Raw genomic sequence first — 15,326 nt, forward strand, 5'->3', positions numbered from 1 at the left:
CAGTCTCAAATGAGGAGAATTATTCCTCTGTTACACCACAAGAGGGACCATCTCCTGAAATGAGCAGCTCTGGCTGCCAGGCCACTCACCATGAGGCAGTGTGCCTAACGAACGCTGTGTGAGACTGTGTACAAACCTGTAACTATGTGCATATAGTTGCAGAATATACAGTAAAGGCAGACGCACAAAGCTAAACTGGTTTCTATTTCTTTTAATCTAAGTGTGCAACAGGATCATTCAATAAGGCATCTTGTGATCTCTGAATAAGGAATTATTTTGATATCAAATCTTATTACTGAGTTTCGTTGTGGCACACGTGGGACAGTTTTCTCTCTCGCTGATCATCTAACTAATAATCAATGAAATCTGAATGCTGCTTATTTTAACAACCAAACCTGACTGATGTATTACTGGAGACATGAGTAACTGCAGGTTAGTGGTTCTTTTTTTGTCAAAATCTGTTCTCTGTTGTTGTTGTTGTTGTTTTTAAATATAATTTTGTTTTACATTTATATGGATGAATCTGAGACTGAATGGTTGTCTGTGTCTCTGTGTGTTGGCCCTGCGACAGACTGGCGACCTGTCCAGGGTGCACCCCGCCTCTCGCCCTCTGACAGCTGGGAAAGGCTCCAGTGCCCCCCGCGACCCTGGAACGGATAAGCGGAAGCGAATGGATGGAGGGATTTATATGGATGCTTCCTGTTTGTTTTTGTTTCCCGAGTCTTTAATTCAATAGTTTTTGGAACAAATAATCTGCCCATTGTGCACAGCCACGTTTTAACTGGTACAATCACACACAGACATTTTACAGTTGTTCTTTTTCAGTTCAGTTCAGTTCAGTTCATTTTTATTTCAAACATTTCAAACATGTGCCTTCACAATCATTACAAAATATCATTCCATTATTTGTTTGAAAAGGAGTAGGCTGAAGTATTTACTTATTTGTCCCTACCCCCTCAGTTGTTCTTTTCAAAACAGTATTTTAATGATTGCCAAACAGAGTTGCTTTCAAGTGGCATTTGAAAATGACAGCAAATGTCAAAACGAGTATACCCACTGTAAAGAAAGCCAAATGGAAAAGATCCTGTCGCGAAAACAACAAATTGAAATACACTTTAGAATAAATGTTTTGCCACAAGATAATTGAGGTCCCCTTACCTGAGCTACTTTCAGGGGATAGGTTCCTCTCTTATTCTCAGTAACACTGAGTGGAGGAATAACCCAGGCCCTTTTCCTCCTCCTCAGCCCTTCACCTGGCTTGGGAAACTGCAGAACAGGCACCTGAGCATCAGCTGCATTCTGGGAAAACAAGCAGACATTTTATAGAAGAACACTTCCAGAAATGGATCAAGTGCAATGAGGAGGATGAGATACATTCGATGTACTAGGATTATGTTGACTGTCAAAGGTGGCTGTAACAACAAGAGTAGCTCTGTAACCCACTAACTAAATGTAACCGACCCTTACATGTGCAGCCACACAGTGTTAAAGAGAAACAGCTCTTTGTGTCCAGAGCCTTAGTTTTGTATTCAAAGTCATTAAAAAGGTACTTGAGGTTTCATGCTCTAAGTAAATAACAGTACGATGTAAGCGGGATATTTTCCTTAAAAAAAATTATTTCGAGAAGAAGAAAAAATTGGTTTTCTTTTGTCTCTTATCTGACTGCTGAGCCCACTTTAATATAGTGATGCTCACCATGCTCACACTGACAGGAATGGTCAGTTTTAGGCCTTGTGAGTCCCAGGAGTGGATGAAGAAGTCATGGTGTCCTTCATGAAGATAAACTGCTCTCTTTACCTGAAAGAAAACATTTTTTATAGATTTTTAAAGAAGCTAACATGTAAAAAACATTCAGAATTTGTCAAAGTAAAATTCAGTGATGTCCGTTAGCAGTCTATGATACAGTGCTCAGTCGTCGAAGAAACTTTTGCTCCTCTTTAAATATGTTGCAACATTTCAGCTTTCATGTCAGCAAAAGCTAAAATATCCTCAGAGCTAGAAACGCTCAGTTCTTTTCAGCAAAAAATCCCACAAACACTAATTAATCTAACATTGTCAGAGATATTTGCTGCAGTACATTCAAGTGTTTACTACTTTCTGTTTACCCACAAAAACAGTACCAAGCAAGTCTTTGAATCTGCACTCACCATCAGTACACCGTCTGTCTTTACTACAAAACGTTTGTCAGAGGTGTCAAACAGAAATCTTGTGCGATCTGTGCAGTCAGTGAAGCCCACTGAGAACAGAGAGAGAATAGTTATTGTTTAATTACTGGAGTTCATGAAGAGAAAGAAAAATAAGTGGCACGTCTTAAATGCATAAGAACAAAGTAATAAAAACTGTTGTTAAATCAAATAGAAGTTAAGAAATATCCTATGCTTTGAAGGTCTATGAAGACTCCTGTATCAAAGCTGCAGAAAAATTGGTATTAGTTGATATCATGCCTGGTATTACTTCGGCTACTCTATAAGTATGTTAACTGGTCTAGTCTTATTGCACCTCCTACATATCTGCAAGCTGCTTTGAAACCAACTTCAGCTTCAGGTGTGGTGAAATGTGCACATGTGATGTGAGATGTTTTGTCATCATTGTAGCTGTGCATGACAAACAAATATTTTGATTAATATATTTTTGGTATGGTGACGTAGTGGTTAATACTTTGGCTCACAGCAAGATGGTCTTGTGGTACAAACCCAGGAGCTCCAGGTGCAATAGTTTTCTCACTTGTGAAAAATGTGTTTAAGAAATTTCATCCCTGAAATTCTCAGCTATTTGAAATGTGCTGTTTGCTTTTAACCTGTTGATGGCCTCTCAGAAACAAATCCCTACTAACTGCAACTTTAAACCACTACTAACCAATATACAACCATTTCTGTTATTACCTTTGCCCAGTACTGTGCCTCTTGTCAGGTAGTTTCTCGTCACACTGAAAGTGAGCTGATCTGACTGAAACCCAGGTACACATACTGGCTCCTCAGCAGTCACTAAATTTGGAGGCTAGGACAGAAGAAACAGCATTTTAATGGTTGCCACGAATGATTCAGATTCCTTTAAACAATTACTTGTGCATGCAGTTGTAGGTAGATCATCAGAGACATTACAGAGTTTTCAAAAGTATCACCAAGCAAGAAAAAAAGAACTTATCAGTGCGGTTACTTTCTGGTTCCCAGCAAAATAAGAAAAAAGTGTTTATAAGTAGGACTTCCCTGGTGTAGGCACAGGACGCAGGATGTTTAGTAGCAACATGTTTCAGTCAGCCGTGTGGTGTTGTGAGAATGAGGACCCAAAATGCAGGCATTGGCTGTGATGCAAGTGAGCTCTTTATTACACGAGGTGAAAAACAACAAAAGCGAGGATGACAAGGACAGAACTAAAACATAGCCTAAACTGGGGAAAAACTAGACAACACAAACACACAAACCTAAAACCATACAACCTCTGGACGAAGATCGGAAATGTCACAGAGAATGTTGGGCAGACAGATGCAGAAATTTCACCAGGTTACACAGACCAGGTGACAAGGAACACAGGCAGGCACACACTATAAACAGGGCTGCACATAAGTGGTCCGCGTGCGCTGTCAAAATAAAAGAGGTGCACCAGATAAGAAGTTGAAACGCGTGTTTGCGTACATAAGATTTTCTGGAGGAGGATAGACATTTGTTTAGAACTCTTAAAGATGTCGAAGAAGCTCCTTTAAGCAGTTACTGTGATGTTCCTCCACCTCCAAAGAAATGTCAGGAGTCCAAACCGCAAAAGAAGCGCGTATTCCTAGAAAAGTGGTTGCAGAAGGTGAGCTGGCTTCAAACAAATGATTGCGCGCACAGAATGTGGCGCAGAATGTGCCGCATACTCCCATACAACTTATGTGCACCCCTGACTATAAATACAGACAAGGTAACGAGGGAATGACATAGCAGAGGGGAACACAGCTGCACCTAATTAGACAAGACAAGGAAGTAAAACAGAATAAACTAACATGAGACAGGACCTTTCAAAGTAAAACAGAAACTTCACAAACACAAGCTCAGGGACATGAACAGAGCAGAGGGGGAGGACTCAGGCAACCAAAATCAGAAACAACTAGAACATAAGATAATAATAATACCAAACACAAAACGACCCAGGACCATGACAAAATCAGTGTTATTTGTTATCTATCCCTTATATTTGTTATCGTCCTCCTGGGTCTTACAGAGTTTCTGTCTGTTTGCTCAGACTTTTTATCTGATTTAGTGCTCAGCTCAGTAAAATAATTATTGTGGGTGATTTTAACATCCATGTAGATGCTAAAAATGACAGCCTCAACATGGCATTTAATCTGTTTTTAGACTCAATCGGTTTCTCTCAAAATGTAAAAGAACCCACCCACCACTTTGATCACACTCTAGATCTTGTTTTAACATATGGCATAGAAACTGAACATTTAACAGTGTTTCCTGAAAACCCTCTCCTGTCTGATCATTTCCTGATACCATTTATATTCACAATAATTGATTACACAGCGGTGGGGAACATCCATTGTTATCGTCCTCTATACCTTTTTACCAACACAGAGCAGAACAGCTTCCTGAACACTACTCCAACAGAGGTTGATTACCTTGTTAATAATTTTAACTCTTCTAAGTATGCCTCTGGATACTGTAGCTCCTGTGAAAAATAAGGCCTCAAATCAGAAGTACTTGAATCCCTGGTATAACTCTCAAACACGTACAACTGATACTTTGATACTTATTTAGTCTTTTTGTCCAATTGATCGTTCAGTCAGGTTTCAGAGCTCATCACAGCACAGAAACAGCTTTAGTGAAGGTTACAAATGATCTTCTCTTGGCCTCTGACAGTGGACTCATCTCTGTGCTTGTCCTGCTAGACCTCAGTGCAGCGTTCCATACTGTCGACCATAATATCCCATGAGAGCGATTAGAACATGCTGTAGGTATTACAGGTACTGCGCTGCAGTGGTTTGTATCATATCTATCTAATAGACTCCAATTTGTGCATGTAAATGGAGAGTCCTCTTCACACACTGAGGTTAATTATGGAGTTACACAGGGTTCAGCGCTAGGACTAATTCTGTTTACATTATACATGCTTCCCTTAGGCAGTATCATCGAAGACATCGAAGCATACATTTTCACTGCTATGCAGATGACACCCAGCTCTTGTCATGGTCCTGGGCCATGTTGGCCCAGTGTTCTTAGTTTTCTTGTATGTTTGTATTTTGTTCCTTGCTTAGGCCATGTTTTCTGAGTTGCCCTGTTGTGTTGTTCCCTAAGTGTTTTCCCTTCGTGACTCTCACCCCCTGTGTGCCCCTCTGTGTATTCATGAGCCCTAGTCCCCTTTCGTGTTTATTCCGTGTCTCCCCTGCCCGTTATGTTGGTGTTCTCCCCGTGCTCTCTCTCCTCCTGTCTGAACCTCTGTACTTCCTGTTTCACCTCTACCGTCAGTGTTGTGTTCACTCCTGCCATGTCCCGTGATTATTATCAGTGTCACCTGTGTTCCCCGTGTGCTCCCACTTCCCTCATTAACCCTCTGTGTATTTATGTCTGCGTCTCCCTCAGTTCTGTGTCGCGTTCTCCCTCATGTTGTGTGGGTCTTCCTGTGTCTTCCTGCGAGTGTTAGTTTACTTTTCCCAGTTAGTTCTGTATGTCCTGTGTTCTGCCATTCCAGCATTAAAGCTGTGATTTTGAGTTCATCCCCGTGTCTGTGAGTTTTGCGTTTGGGTCCTCCTCCTGCCTGCCACACAGCGAATCATGACAGAAGAACGCGACCTCGACATGGACCCAGCGATTCACAACCCCTCCGCTGAGCTCCGTGAGGATCTAATCCACACGGTGGTATATGACTGTCAGAAGTGGTTGACGCTGCCAAGGGGAGGATACCGGGAGATCTTAGCCAGCCGTCTACAGCGGATGGTGTCCGGACTCCCCTGGTTATTCGGCGCGCTACACCCCCGCATCCGGGACTTCCTCGTGTCCACCATGGGCATCCGCCCGGAACTGCCTCTCCGGTGGGAAGAGTCGGAGGACGCTCAGTCCGGTCCGCTGGAGGATTCGCGGCCCGGCTCAGCTCCTCCACCATCCCGGAGAAAACGGCGTTCACGCCGCCGTCGCACCACCCCACAGCCGGACATTCGGACTTCTAATTCACCTGCTGTGGTGAGTGAGGACTCTGTGTCTTTTCCAGACATTATGACTGTTCATTCAGGAGCTGTGTCTTGTGTGGCGGATGTCAAAGCGAGCTGCTTATCGCCTGTGCAGCTACCAGCGGCTCAGTTAGCTCCCTCGCAGCCACCCTCAGTTCAGTTAGCTCCCTCGCAGCCACCCTCAGTTCAGTTAGCTCCCTCGCAGCCACCAGCAGTTCAGTCAGCTCCCTCGCAGCCCTTCACAGCTCAGTTAGCTCCCTCGCAGCCCTTCACAGCTCAGTTAGCTCCCTCGCAGCCCTTCACAGCTCAGTTAGCTCCCTCGCTAGCTCAGCCATTAACTCCACCACACGCTCCATTTTCACCTCTACCATCGCTTCAGTCATCAGTTCGGTCTGCCACTCAGTCGCCCTTAGTTCCGTCATCCACACTACCACCTGTTTCCCTTCCACCACCACCATCACTACACCCAGCCATTCAGGCTGCTACTCAGGTAGACATTCAACCCATAGCCCTGCCGTTAATATGCTCTGTAGCTGAGCCACTAGCCGCCCGACCCGCAGCCACTTCAGCCGCTCCTCCACCCGTCACACCTCCACTACAACCATCACTGCAGTCTCTAGCGCAGTCTCCCGCAGCTCTGCCTTCCCCAGTGCAGTCTCCAGTGTCCCCAGTGCAGTCTCCAGTGTCCCCAGTGCAGTCTCCAGTGTCCCCAGTGCAGCCTCCTTTAGCACAGTCACCCACTCAACCACCAGCACCACAACCGTCACTACCTCTAGTTCGTTCCCCCGTGAAGTCGTTAACTCCACCACCTACTCCACTCTCACCACCACCGTTACTACAGACTTCAGTTCAGTCCCCTGTGCAGTCATTTACTTCTCCACCGTTAGCAGCTCAGGTCCCCGTGTGTCCAGCAGCTCAGGTCCCCGTGTGTCCAGCAGCTCAGGTCCCCGTGTGTCCAGCAGCTCAGGTCCCCGTGTGTCCAGCAGCTCAGCTCGCACCTGAACCTTTGGCCCGGTTCCCCGTAGCAGTGCGGTTTTCTAGCCAGCTTAACGTTGAGCCCGGGGTCCCAATTCTCTCTGGCTCTACATCAGCTCCTGCTGGAAGCTCGGATGAGCTCATCCAGAACTCCGTGGCTCCCACGCCGCCATCCACCTCGTCCGCTGGGGGTTCCAGTGAGCCCGGCCAGCACCTCCTCGTCTCCGCTGGAGGGTCCGAGGGGCCCGTTCAGCCTCCTGTCTCCGCTGGAGGGTCCGAGGGGCCCGTTCGGCCTCCTGTCTCCGCTGGCGGGTCCGAGGGGCCCGTTCGGCCTCCTGTCTCCGCTGGAGGGTCCGAGGGGCCCGTTCGGCCTCCTGTCTCCGCTGGCGGGTCCGAGGGGCCCGTTCGGCCTCCTGTCTCCGCTGGAGGGTCCGAGGGGCCCGTTCGGCCTCCTGTCTCCGCTGGAGGGTCCGAGGGGCCCGTTCAGCCTCACGCCGCATCAGCTGGAGGGCCCGAGGAGCCTGTCCAGCCGCCATCTGCGACCGCCTCGTCGTCGCCTGGTCCAGCCGCATCCGAGTCTTCGTCGTCGCCTGGTCCAGCCGCATCCGAGTCTTCGTCGTCGCCTGGGCCAGCCGCATCCGAGTCTTCGTCATCGCCTGGGCCAGCCTCTGCCTGTGCTTCTGCTACGCCTGGGCCAGCCTCAGCCTGTGCTTCTGCTACGCCTGGTCCAGCTTTGGCTTCTGCTTCTGCAGCTCCGTCTGGTCCGGCCTCAGCCTCTGCAGCTCCGTCTGGTCCGGCCTCAGCCTCTGCAGCTCCGTCTGGTCCGGCCTCCGAGTCTTCGTCCTCGTCTGGTCCTGCCTCGACTGGTCCTGTGCCCACCAGGCCATGGCCAGCACGCCTGGGACTGGAGGGCCGCCGCCGCCTTCCGCGCGGTCGGCCCCCTGAACTGCTCCGTCGTCTCCTTCGGCGCCGCCGCCGCCTTCCGCGCGGTCGGCCTCCTGAACTGCTCCGTTGTCTCCTCCGCCGTTGCCTTGCGCACGGCCGGCCTCCTGAACTGTTTCCACGTCTCCGCCGTTGCCTTGCGCACGGCCGGCCTCCTGAACTGTTTCCACGTCTCCGCCGTTGCCTTGCGCACGGCCGGCCTCCTGGACTGTTTCCACGTCTCCGCCGTTGCCTTGCGCACGGCCGGCCTCCTGAACTGTTTCCACGTCTCCGCCGTTGCCTTCCGCACGGTCGGCCCCCTGAACTGCTCTGTGTTTGGGTTGTTTTCTTGGGCTCCGGTGTTTGCTGTGCTCTTCTTTTGTTTTCTGTTCCGAGCCCTCCGTCCTGGGCCCCCGCCGCCCGCCCTGGGTTGTTTTCTGTTTGGTTTTGTTTTTCTGTGTTTGGGCTGTCTGGAGCCAGCCCTTGAGGGGGGGGGTACTGTCATGGTCCTGGGCCATGTTGGCCCAGTGTTCTTAGTTTTCTTGTATGTTTGTATTTTGTTCCTTGCTTAGGCCATGTTTTCTGAGTTGCCCTGTTGTGTTGTTCCCTAAGTGTTTTCCCTTCGTGACTCTCACCCCCTGTGTGCCCCTCTGTGTATTCATGAGCCCTCGTCCCCTTTCGTGTTTATTCCGTGTCTCCCCTGCCCGTTATGTTGGTGTTCTCCCCGTGCTCTCTCTCCTCCTGTCTGAACCTCTGTACTTCCTGTTTCACCTCTACCGTCAGTGTTGTGTTCACTCCTGCCATGTCCCGTGATTATTATCAGTGTCACCTGTGTTCCCCGTGTGCTCCCACTTCCCTCATTAACCCTCTGTGTATTTATGTCTGCGTCTCCCTCAGTTCTGTGTCGCGTTCTCCCTCATGTTGTGTGGGTCTTCCTGTGTCTTCCTGCGAGTGTTAGTTTACTTTTCCCAGTTAGTTCTGTATGTCCTGTGTTCTGCCATTCCAGCATTAAAGCTGTGATTTTGAGTTCATCCCCGTGTCTGTGAGTTTTGCGTTTGGGTCCTCCTCCTGCCTGCCACACAGCGAATCATGACAGCTCTGTCTATATCGGATCTATACCTGATATTCTGTCCTGTTACCTAACCAACCAAAATTTCAAATTCAATTTGGAAATCGTGGATTCTTTGGGTTAAAAATGTGACAGAGTGCACTGCTTGTCGTGCAGTTGAACCCCATCTTACACTTGAACTCAACTGTAACACACCTCCACAGTGATTTTTCAGAGAATGCTTTACGTATTTCAGCAAGACTATGCCAAATCTTTTTCTGCATGCAATCCAACAGCATGGTTTCATAAGAGCAAGAAGTGTCTGCAGGCTAGACCTTTCAGTCACTTGAATTCAAGAAAAATTCAATTCAGCAGAACTGGAAATGAAATGAGAAACATAGCAAAGGACATTACAAACTATTAAGAATCTAAAATCTTTATCAGTACCGTATAGAAAAAAGTAAAGGCTTCTGAAACTGTAGCAACTGGTCCCATTAAATATAGAAAAGAGTGTTGTTAGAAGAGGTGATGCAGCAGAGTTGTGCTGTCACTGTCATCTATAAACAAAAACTCAATTTTATCCTCAATTTTTAAAAATAGTAAAAGAAATAGTAAAAAAATGTCTTGTAGAACATTTGAACTAATATTCAGTATTAAAATGATTTTGAAAATGCAAAATATGTAATATGATTTAATATATAAATATGTAAGATATCTAATTCTTACCTGAAAAACTGTTAAAATGCACCAAATTACAAACCAAATGCTCCCCATGTCTTTCTCTCAGTGAAGGCAGAGCACAATAACCAATGATCTTGTTTCCTGAGGGTAGTTACAGCAACTGAACATTCACGTAGACGAGTCTACTTTCAGCGCATGACGTCAGCTTGTAGAAGCTCTGGCTCTGTTTTCCTGATATGGTCATGCACACTAAACACACCTGAGCAGACAGATTTCAGTAGTTTCTGTATTTATGAACATGTAACAGACATACAACATACACTCTGCAGCATAGAGAAAGTTCAGCTTCAAAAAATAACTATTAAGAGTAAGTCATGTAACTTCTGTTTGGTCTGTTTGGAATACCATCTGAATAGAATCAGAATTGCAACAGTTTTGTTCTTCAGCATGACAGTGACCCCAAACACACTGCCAGTGCAGTAAACTCATACCTGGATATCAAATACACAATGGAATACTATCAGTCATGAACTGGCCTGCCCACAGGCTGGAGTTCGACATTATTGAAACATTTTGGAGACGTCTTGACAGAGAATGTAACAAAAAGCAGACAACATCCAGATAAGAGCTCTGGAATGTCCTGAAGACCTATCCTGAAAAATATTTAGAGAAATTACAAGAAAGCCTGCCTAAGTGAGTTTAGGATGTGGTGAAGAATAAAAGTGGTCGTTCCAAATACTGACTTTTATGCTCATTTGAACTGTACATAGTGTTTTCATCTAATATACTGTGTTTGTTTATTATGATAGGATTCCCTATCATAATAAAACAATTAGAAATTACCCAAGATTTCTGCACAGCACTGTAAAACAGGAACTTTCTTTTAGTGTACACTAATTCTTCACATTACACAAGTCATATAAATGAAATCTAATGAGCTTATGTGGAATCCTATTATAGTATAGGAAATCTGACTTAAATTGCTTAAATGTGACAAGCTGGTTTGTGTTTTCCAAACTGCTGATATGTTGTAAATTTTCATGTACAAATATATCTAGGGTTTACAGAGAATGGTCTGGAAATGAAAAATATAAGTGAAATCAATGTGACTGCTTTGTTCAAAAATGTTTTTTTGAGAACAGAGATCAGTAAAGAATTGCTGGACTGGTTTTATCTGATAGAAAGACAACAGTAGAAAAGTATATGAAATGTGGCAGAAGATTTTTGCTATGTGACATAGAAGGTCATTATTGCTTTGCAAAGGCAAAGCATGTAAACTGAAAGATGGACCTTTTTTCAATTTTTGAATTCAATTGCAAATCCGTTAGAGAGAGTTAGCTGTTAGCTGTCCAAATACTAAATCCCAGGTAAAAATTTACACACACAGACTAATATATATAACACCCAGCACGCCCCTGCGGGCGGTTTATCCTTCAAGCTCGGGTCCTCTACCAGAGGCCTGGGAGCTTGAGGGTCCTGCGCAGTATCTTAGCTGTTCCCAGGACTGCGCTCTTCTGGACAGAGATCTCCGATGTTGTTCCCGGGATCTGCTGGAGCCACTCGCCTAGCTTGGGAGTCACCTCACCTAGTGCTCCGATTACCACGGGGACCCTCCACATCCTCTCGAGCTCTTCTCTGAGCCCTTGGTATTTCTCCAGCTTCTCGTGTTCCTTCTTCCTGATATTGCTGTCATTCGGAACCGCTACATCGATCACTACGGCCGTCTTCTTCTGTTTGTCTACCACCACTATGTCCGGTTGGTTAGCCACCACCATTTTGTCCGTCTGTATCTGGAAGTCCCACAGGATCTTAGCTCGGTCATTCTCCACCACCCTTGGGGACATCTCCCATTTTGACCTCGGGACTTCCAGGTTATACTCGGCACAGATGTTCCTGTACACTATGCCGGCCACCTGGTTATGGCGTTCCATGTATGCCTTGCCTGCTAGCATCTTGCACCCTGCTGTTATGTGCTGGATTGTCTCTGGGGCATCTTTACACAGCCTGCACCTGGGGTCTTGCCTGGTGTGATAGACCCCAGCCTCTATGGATCTTGTACTCAGAGCTTGGTCTTGTGCTGCCATGGTTAGTGCCTCTGTGCCGTCTTTCAGTCCAGCTTTGTCCAGCCACTGGTAGGATTTCTGGATATCAGCCACCTCCTCTATCTGCCGGTGGTACATACCGTGCAGGGGCCTGTCCTTCCATGATGGTTCCTCGTCTCCCTCCTCTTTCTTGGGTTTCTGCTGCCTGAGGTATTCACTGAGCACTCGGTCAGTTGGGGCCATCTTCCCAATGTATTCTTGGATGTTCCTTGTCTCATCCTGGACTGTGGTGCTGACACTCACCAGTCCCCGGCCCCCTTCCTTCCGCTTAGCGTACAGCCTCAGGGTGCTGGACTTGGGGTGAAACCCTCCATGCATGGTAAGGAGCTTTCTTGTCTTGATGTCAGTGGCTTCTATCTCCTCCTTTGGCCAGCCTATTACCCCAGCAGGGTACCTGATCACGGGCAGGGCGTACGTGTTGATGGCCCGGATCTTGTTCTTACCATTCAGCTGACTCCTCAGGACTTGCCTGACCCTCTGCAGGTACTTGGTGGTTGCAGCTTTTCTAGCGGCCTCTTCGTGGTTCCCATTCGCCTGTGGGATCCCCAGGTACTTGTAACTGTCCTCAATGTCTGCAATGTTGCCTTCTGGTAGTTCAATCCCCTCAGTTCTGACTACCTTCCCTCTCTTTGTTACCATCCGACTACACTTCTCCAGTCCGAACGACATTCCAATGTCATTGCTGTATAGCCTGGTAGTGTGGATCAGTGAATCGATGTCTCGTTCACTCTTGGCGCATACACAAAATTCGGTTCGGTTCGATACTTTGGTGTCACGGTTCAATATTTTACGATACAAAAAAATGTTCATGCCTTTTTAATTTGTCATTTATAAAAATTATAACTATATATTATAACTCAAAAGTAGTTTTTAAATTTAATGTTACTGAAACAACAAAATAATAATAAAAAAAAATCTATCTGATGGAGAAATCACTCATCTTTGGAAAAGAGAGTTTATTACAGAGAAATGGCTCTTTCCAAAATAAAAGCTATACAGGGAGTGCAGAATTATTAGGCAAATGAGTATTTTGTCCACATCATCCTCTTCATGCATGTTGTTTTACTCCAAGCTGTAGAGGCTCGAAAGCCTACTACCAATTAAGCATATTAGGTGATGTGCATCTCTGTAATGAGAAGGGGTGTGGTCTAATGACATCAACACCCTATATCAGGTGTGCATAATTATTAGGCAACGTCCTTTCCTTTGGCAAAATGGGTCAAAAGAAGGACTTGACAGGCTCAGAAAAGTCAAAAATAGTGAGATATCTTGCAGAGGGATGCAGCAGTCTCAACATTGCAAAGCTTCTGAAGCGTGATCATCGAACAATCAAGCGTTTCATTCAAAATAGTCAACAGGGTCGCAAGAAGCGTGTGGAAAAACCAAGGCGCAAAATAACTGCCCATGAACTGAGAAAAGTCAAGCGTGCAGCTGCCAAGATGCCACTTGCCACCAGTTTGGCCATATTTCAGAGCTGCAACATCACTGGAGTGCCCAAAAGCACAAGGTGTGCAATACTCAGAGACATGGCCAAGGTAAGAAAGGCTGAAAGACGACCACCACTGAACAAGACACACAAGCTGAAACGTCAAGACTGGGCCAAGAAATATCTCAAGACTGGTTTTTCTAAGGTTTTATGGACTGATGAAATGAGAGTGAGTCTTGATGGGCCAGATGGATGGGCCCGTGGCTGGATTGGTAAAGGGCAGAGAGCTCCAGTCCGACTCAGACGCCAGCAAGGTGGAGGTGGAGTACTGGTTTGGGCTGGTATCATCAAAGATGAGCTTGTGGGGCCTTTTCGGGTTGAGGATGGAGTCAAGCTCAACTCCCAGTCCTACTGCCAGTTTCTGGAAGACACCTTCTTCAAGCAGTGGTACAGGAAGAAGTCTGCATCCTTCAAGAAAAACATGATTTTCATGCAGGACAATGCTCCATCACACGCGTCCAAGTACTCCACAGCTTGGCTGGCAAGAAAGGGTATAAAAGAAGAAAAACTAATGACATGGCCTCCTTGTTCACCTGATCTGGACCCCATTGAGAACCTGTGGTCCATCATCAAATGTGAGATTTACAAGGAGGGAAAACAGTACACCTCTCTGAACAGTGTCTGGGAGGCTGTGGTTGCTGCTGCACGCAATGTTGATGGTGAACAGATCAAAACACTGACAGGATCCATGGATGGCAGGCTTTTGAGTGTCCTTGCAAAGAAAGGTGGCTATATTGGTCGCTGATTTGTTTTTGTTTTGTTTTTGAATGTCAGAAATGTATATTTGTGAATGTGAATCAGAATCAGAATTAGAATACTTTATTGATCCCTGGGGGAAATTATTTTTTGTTACAGTGCTCCATTTTAAACCAACATTAAGACAAGACAGACAATACGCTAACTAAGAATAGTACAATATATACATATATATCGTTAGCTTCATAGCATAATTGCCTAAGTCATTTGACTAAGTCAATGACTTAGGCACTTATGCTATGAAGCTAACGATATACATACATACATAAGTCACTTATAAATAAATAGTTGGAAAAGAAACATGTGTAGTTGTAGCAGCAAACAGTGTGTTAAGTGGATGCGTTGTACAGGGAGATGGCCACAGGCAGGAATGATTTCCTGTGTCGTTCAGTGGTGCATCATGGGTAATCTCAGTCTCTCACTGAACGTGCTCCTGTGACTGACCAGCATGTCATGGAGTGGGTGGGAGGTGTTATCCAACATTGTCTTTATCTTGGACAGCATCCGCCTCTCCGACACCACCTTGAGGGAGTCCAGCTCCATCCCCACAACATTGCTGGCCTTACGGATCAGTTTATTAAGTCTGTTGGCATCTGCGACCCTCAGCCTGCTCCCCCAGCATGCAACAGCATAGAGGATCGCACTGGCCACAACAGACTCATAGAAAATCCTCAGCATTTTCTGGCAGATGTTGAAGGACCTCAGTCGCCTCAAAAAATAGAGACGACTCTGGCCCTTCCTGTAAAGTGCTGTGGTGTTTTTAGCCCAGTCCAGTTTATTGTCAATGTGTACTCCAAGGTATTTATAGTCCTCCACAATGTCAACACTGACCCCCTGGATTGAAACAGGGGTCAATTGTTTCCTGGTCTTCCTGAAGTCCACGATCAGTTCCTTGGTCTTTGCCACGTTGAGCTGCAGATGATTCTGCTCACACCACGTGACAAAGGAGTCGACCACAGCCCGGTACTCTGTCTCATCATCCCTGCTGATGCATCCAACCACTGCAGAGTCATCAGAAAACTTCTGAAGATGGCAGGTCTCTGTGCAGTGGCTGAAGTCTGTGGTGTAGAGGGTGAAGAGGAAGGGGGAGAGGACAGTCCCCTGTGGTGCCCCTGTGTTGCTAATCACTTTGTCAGACACACACTGTGGGAGACGTACATATTGTGGTCTTCCTGTCAGGTAATCAACAATCCAGGACACCAGAGAAGCATC

At 46.2% G+C, this 15,326-nt stretch overlaps 1 protein-coding gene across 3 annotated transcripts in view; it reads right to left on the reverse strand.

The window, feature by feature from the left end:
• Positions 1-15,326, reverse strand: part of LOC113035149 (cadherin-1) — a 52,104-nt gene that overhangs the window by 25,986 nt on the left and 10,792 nt on the right. For 2 of the 3 annotated variants that reach the window (XM_026190500.2, XM_026190497.2), the window contains exons 1-5: positions 9,816-9,972; positions 2,883-2,997; positions 2,148-2,236; positions 1,696-1,797; positions 1,159-1,299 (exon numbers count right to left, since the gene is read on the reverse strand). In XM_026190500.2, coding sequence (XP_026046285.2) covers positions 1,159-1,299; positions 1,696-1,797; positions 2,148-2,236; positions 2,883-2,997; positions 9,816-9,863 — 495 coding nt within the window. In that variant the 5' untranslated portion in view covers positions 9,864-9,972. Of the gene's footprint in view, positions 1-1,158; positions 1,300-1,695; positions 1,798-2,147; positions 2,237-2,882; positions 2,998-9,815; positions 9,973-15,326 lie in introns of those variants that run through there. The other variant, XM_080287818.1, reaches the window with a different exon arrangement.

This window comes from Astatotilapia calliptera, chromosome 13 (assembly GCF_964374335.1).
Source record: "Astatotilapia calliptera chromosome 13, fAstCal68.1, whole genome shotgun sequence".
NCBI lineage: Eukaryota > Metazoa > Chordata > Actinopteri > Cichliformes > Cichlidae > Astatotilapia > Astatotilapia calliptera.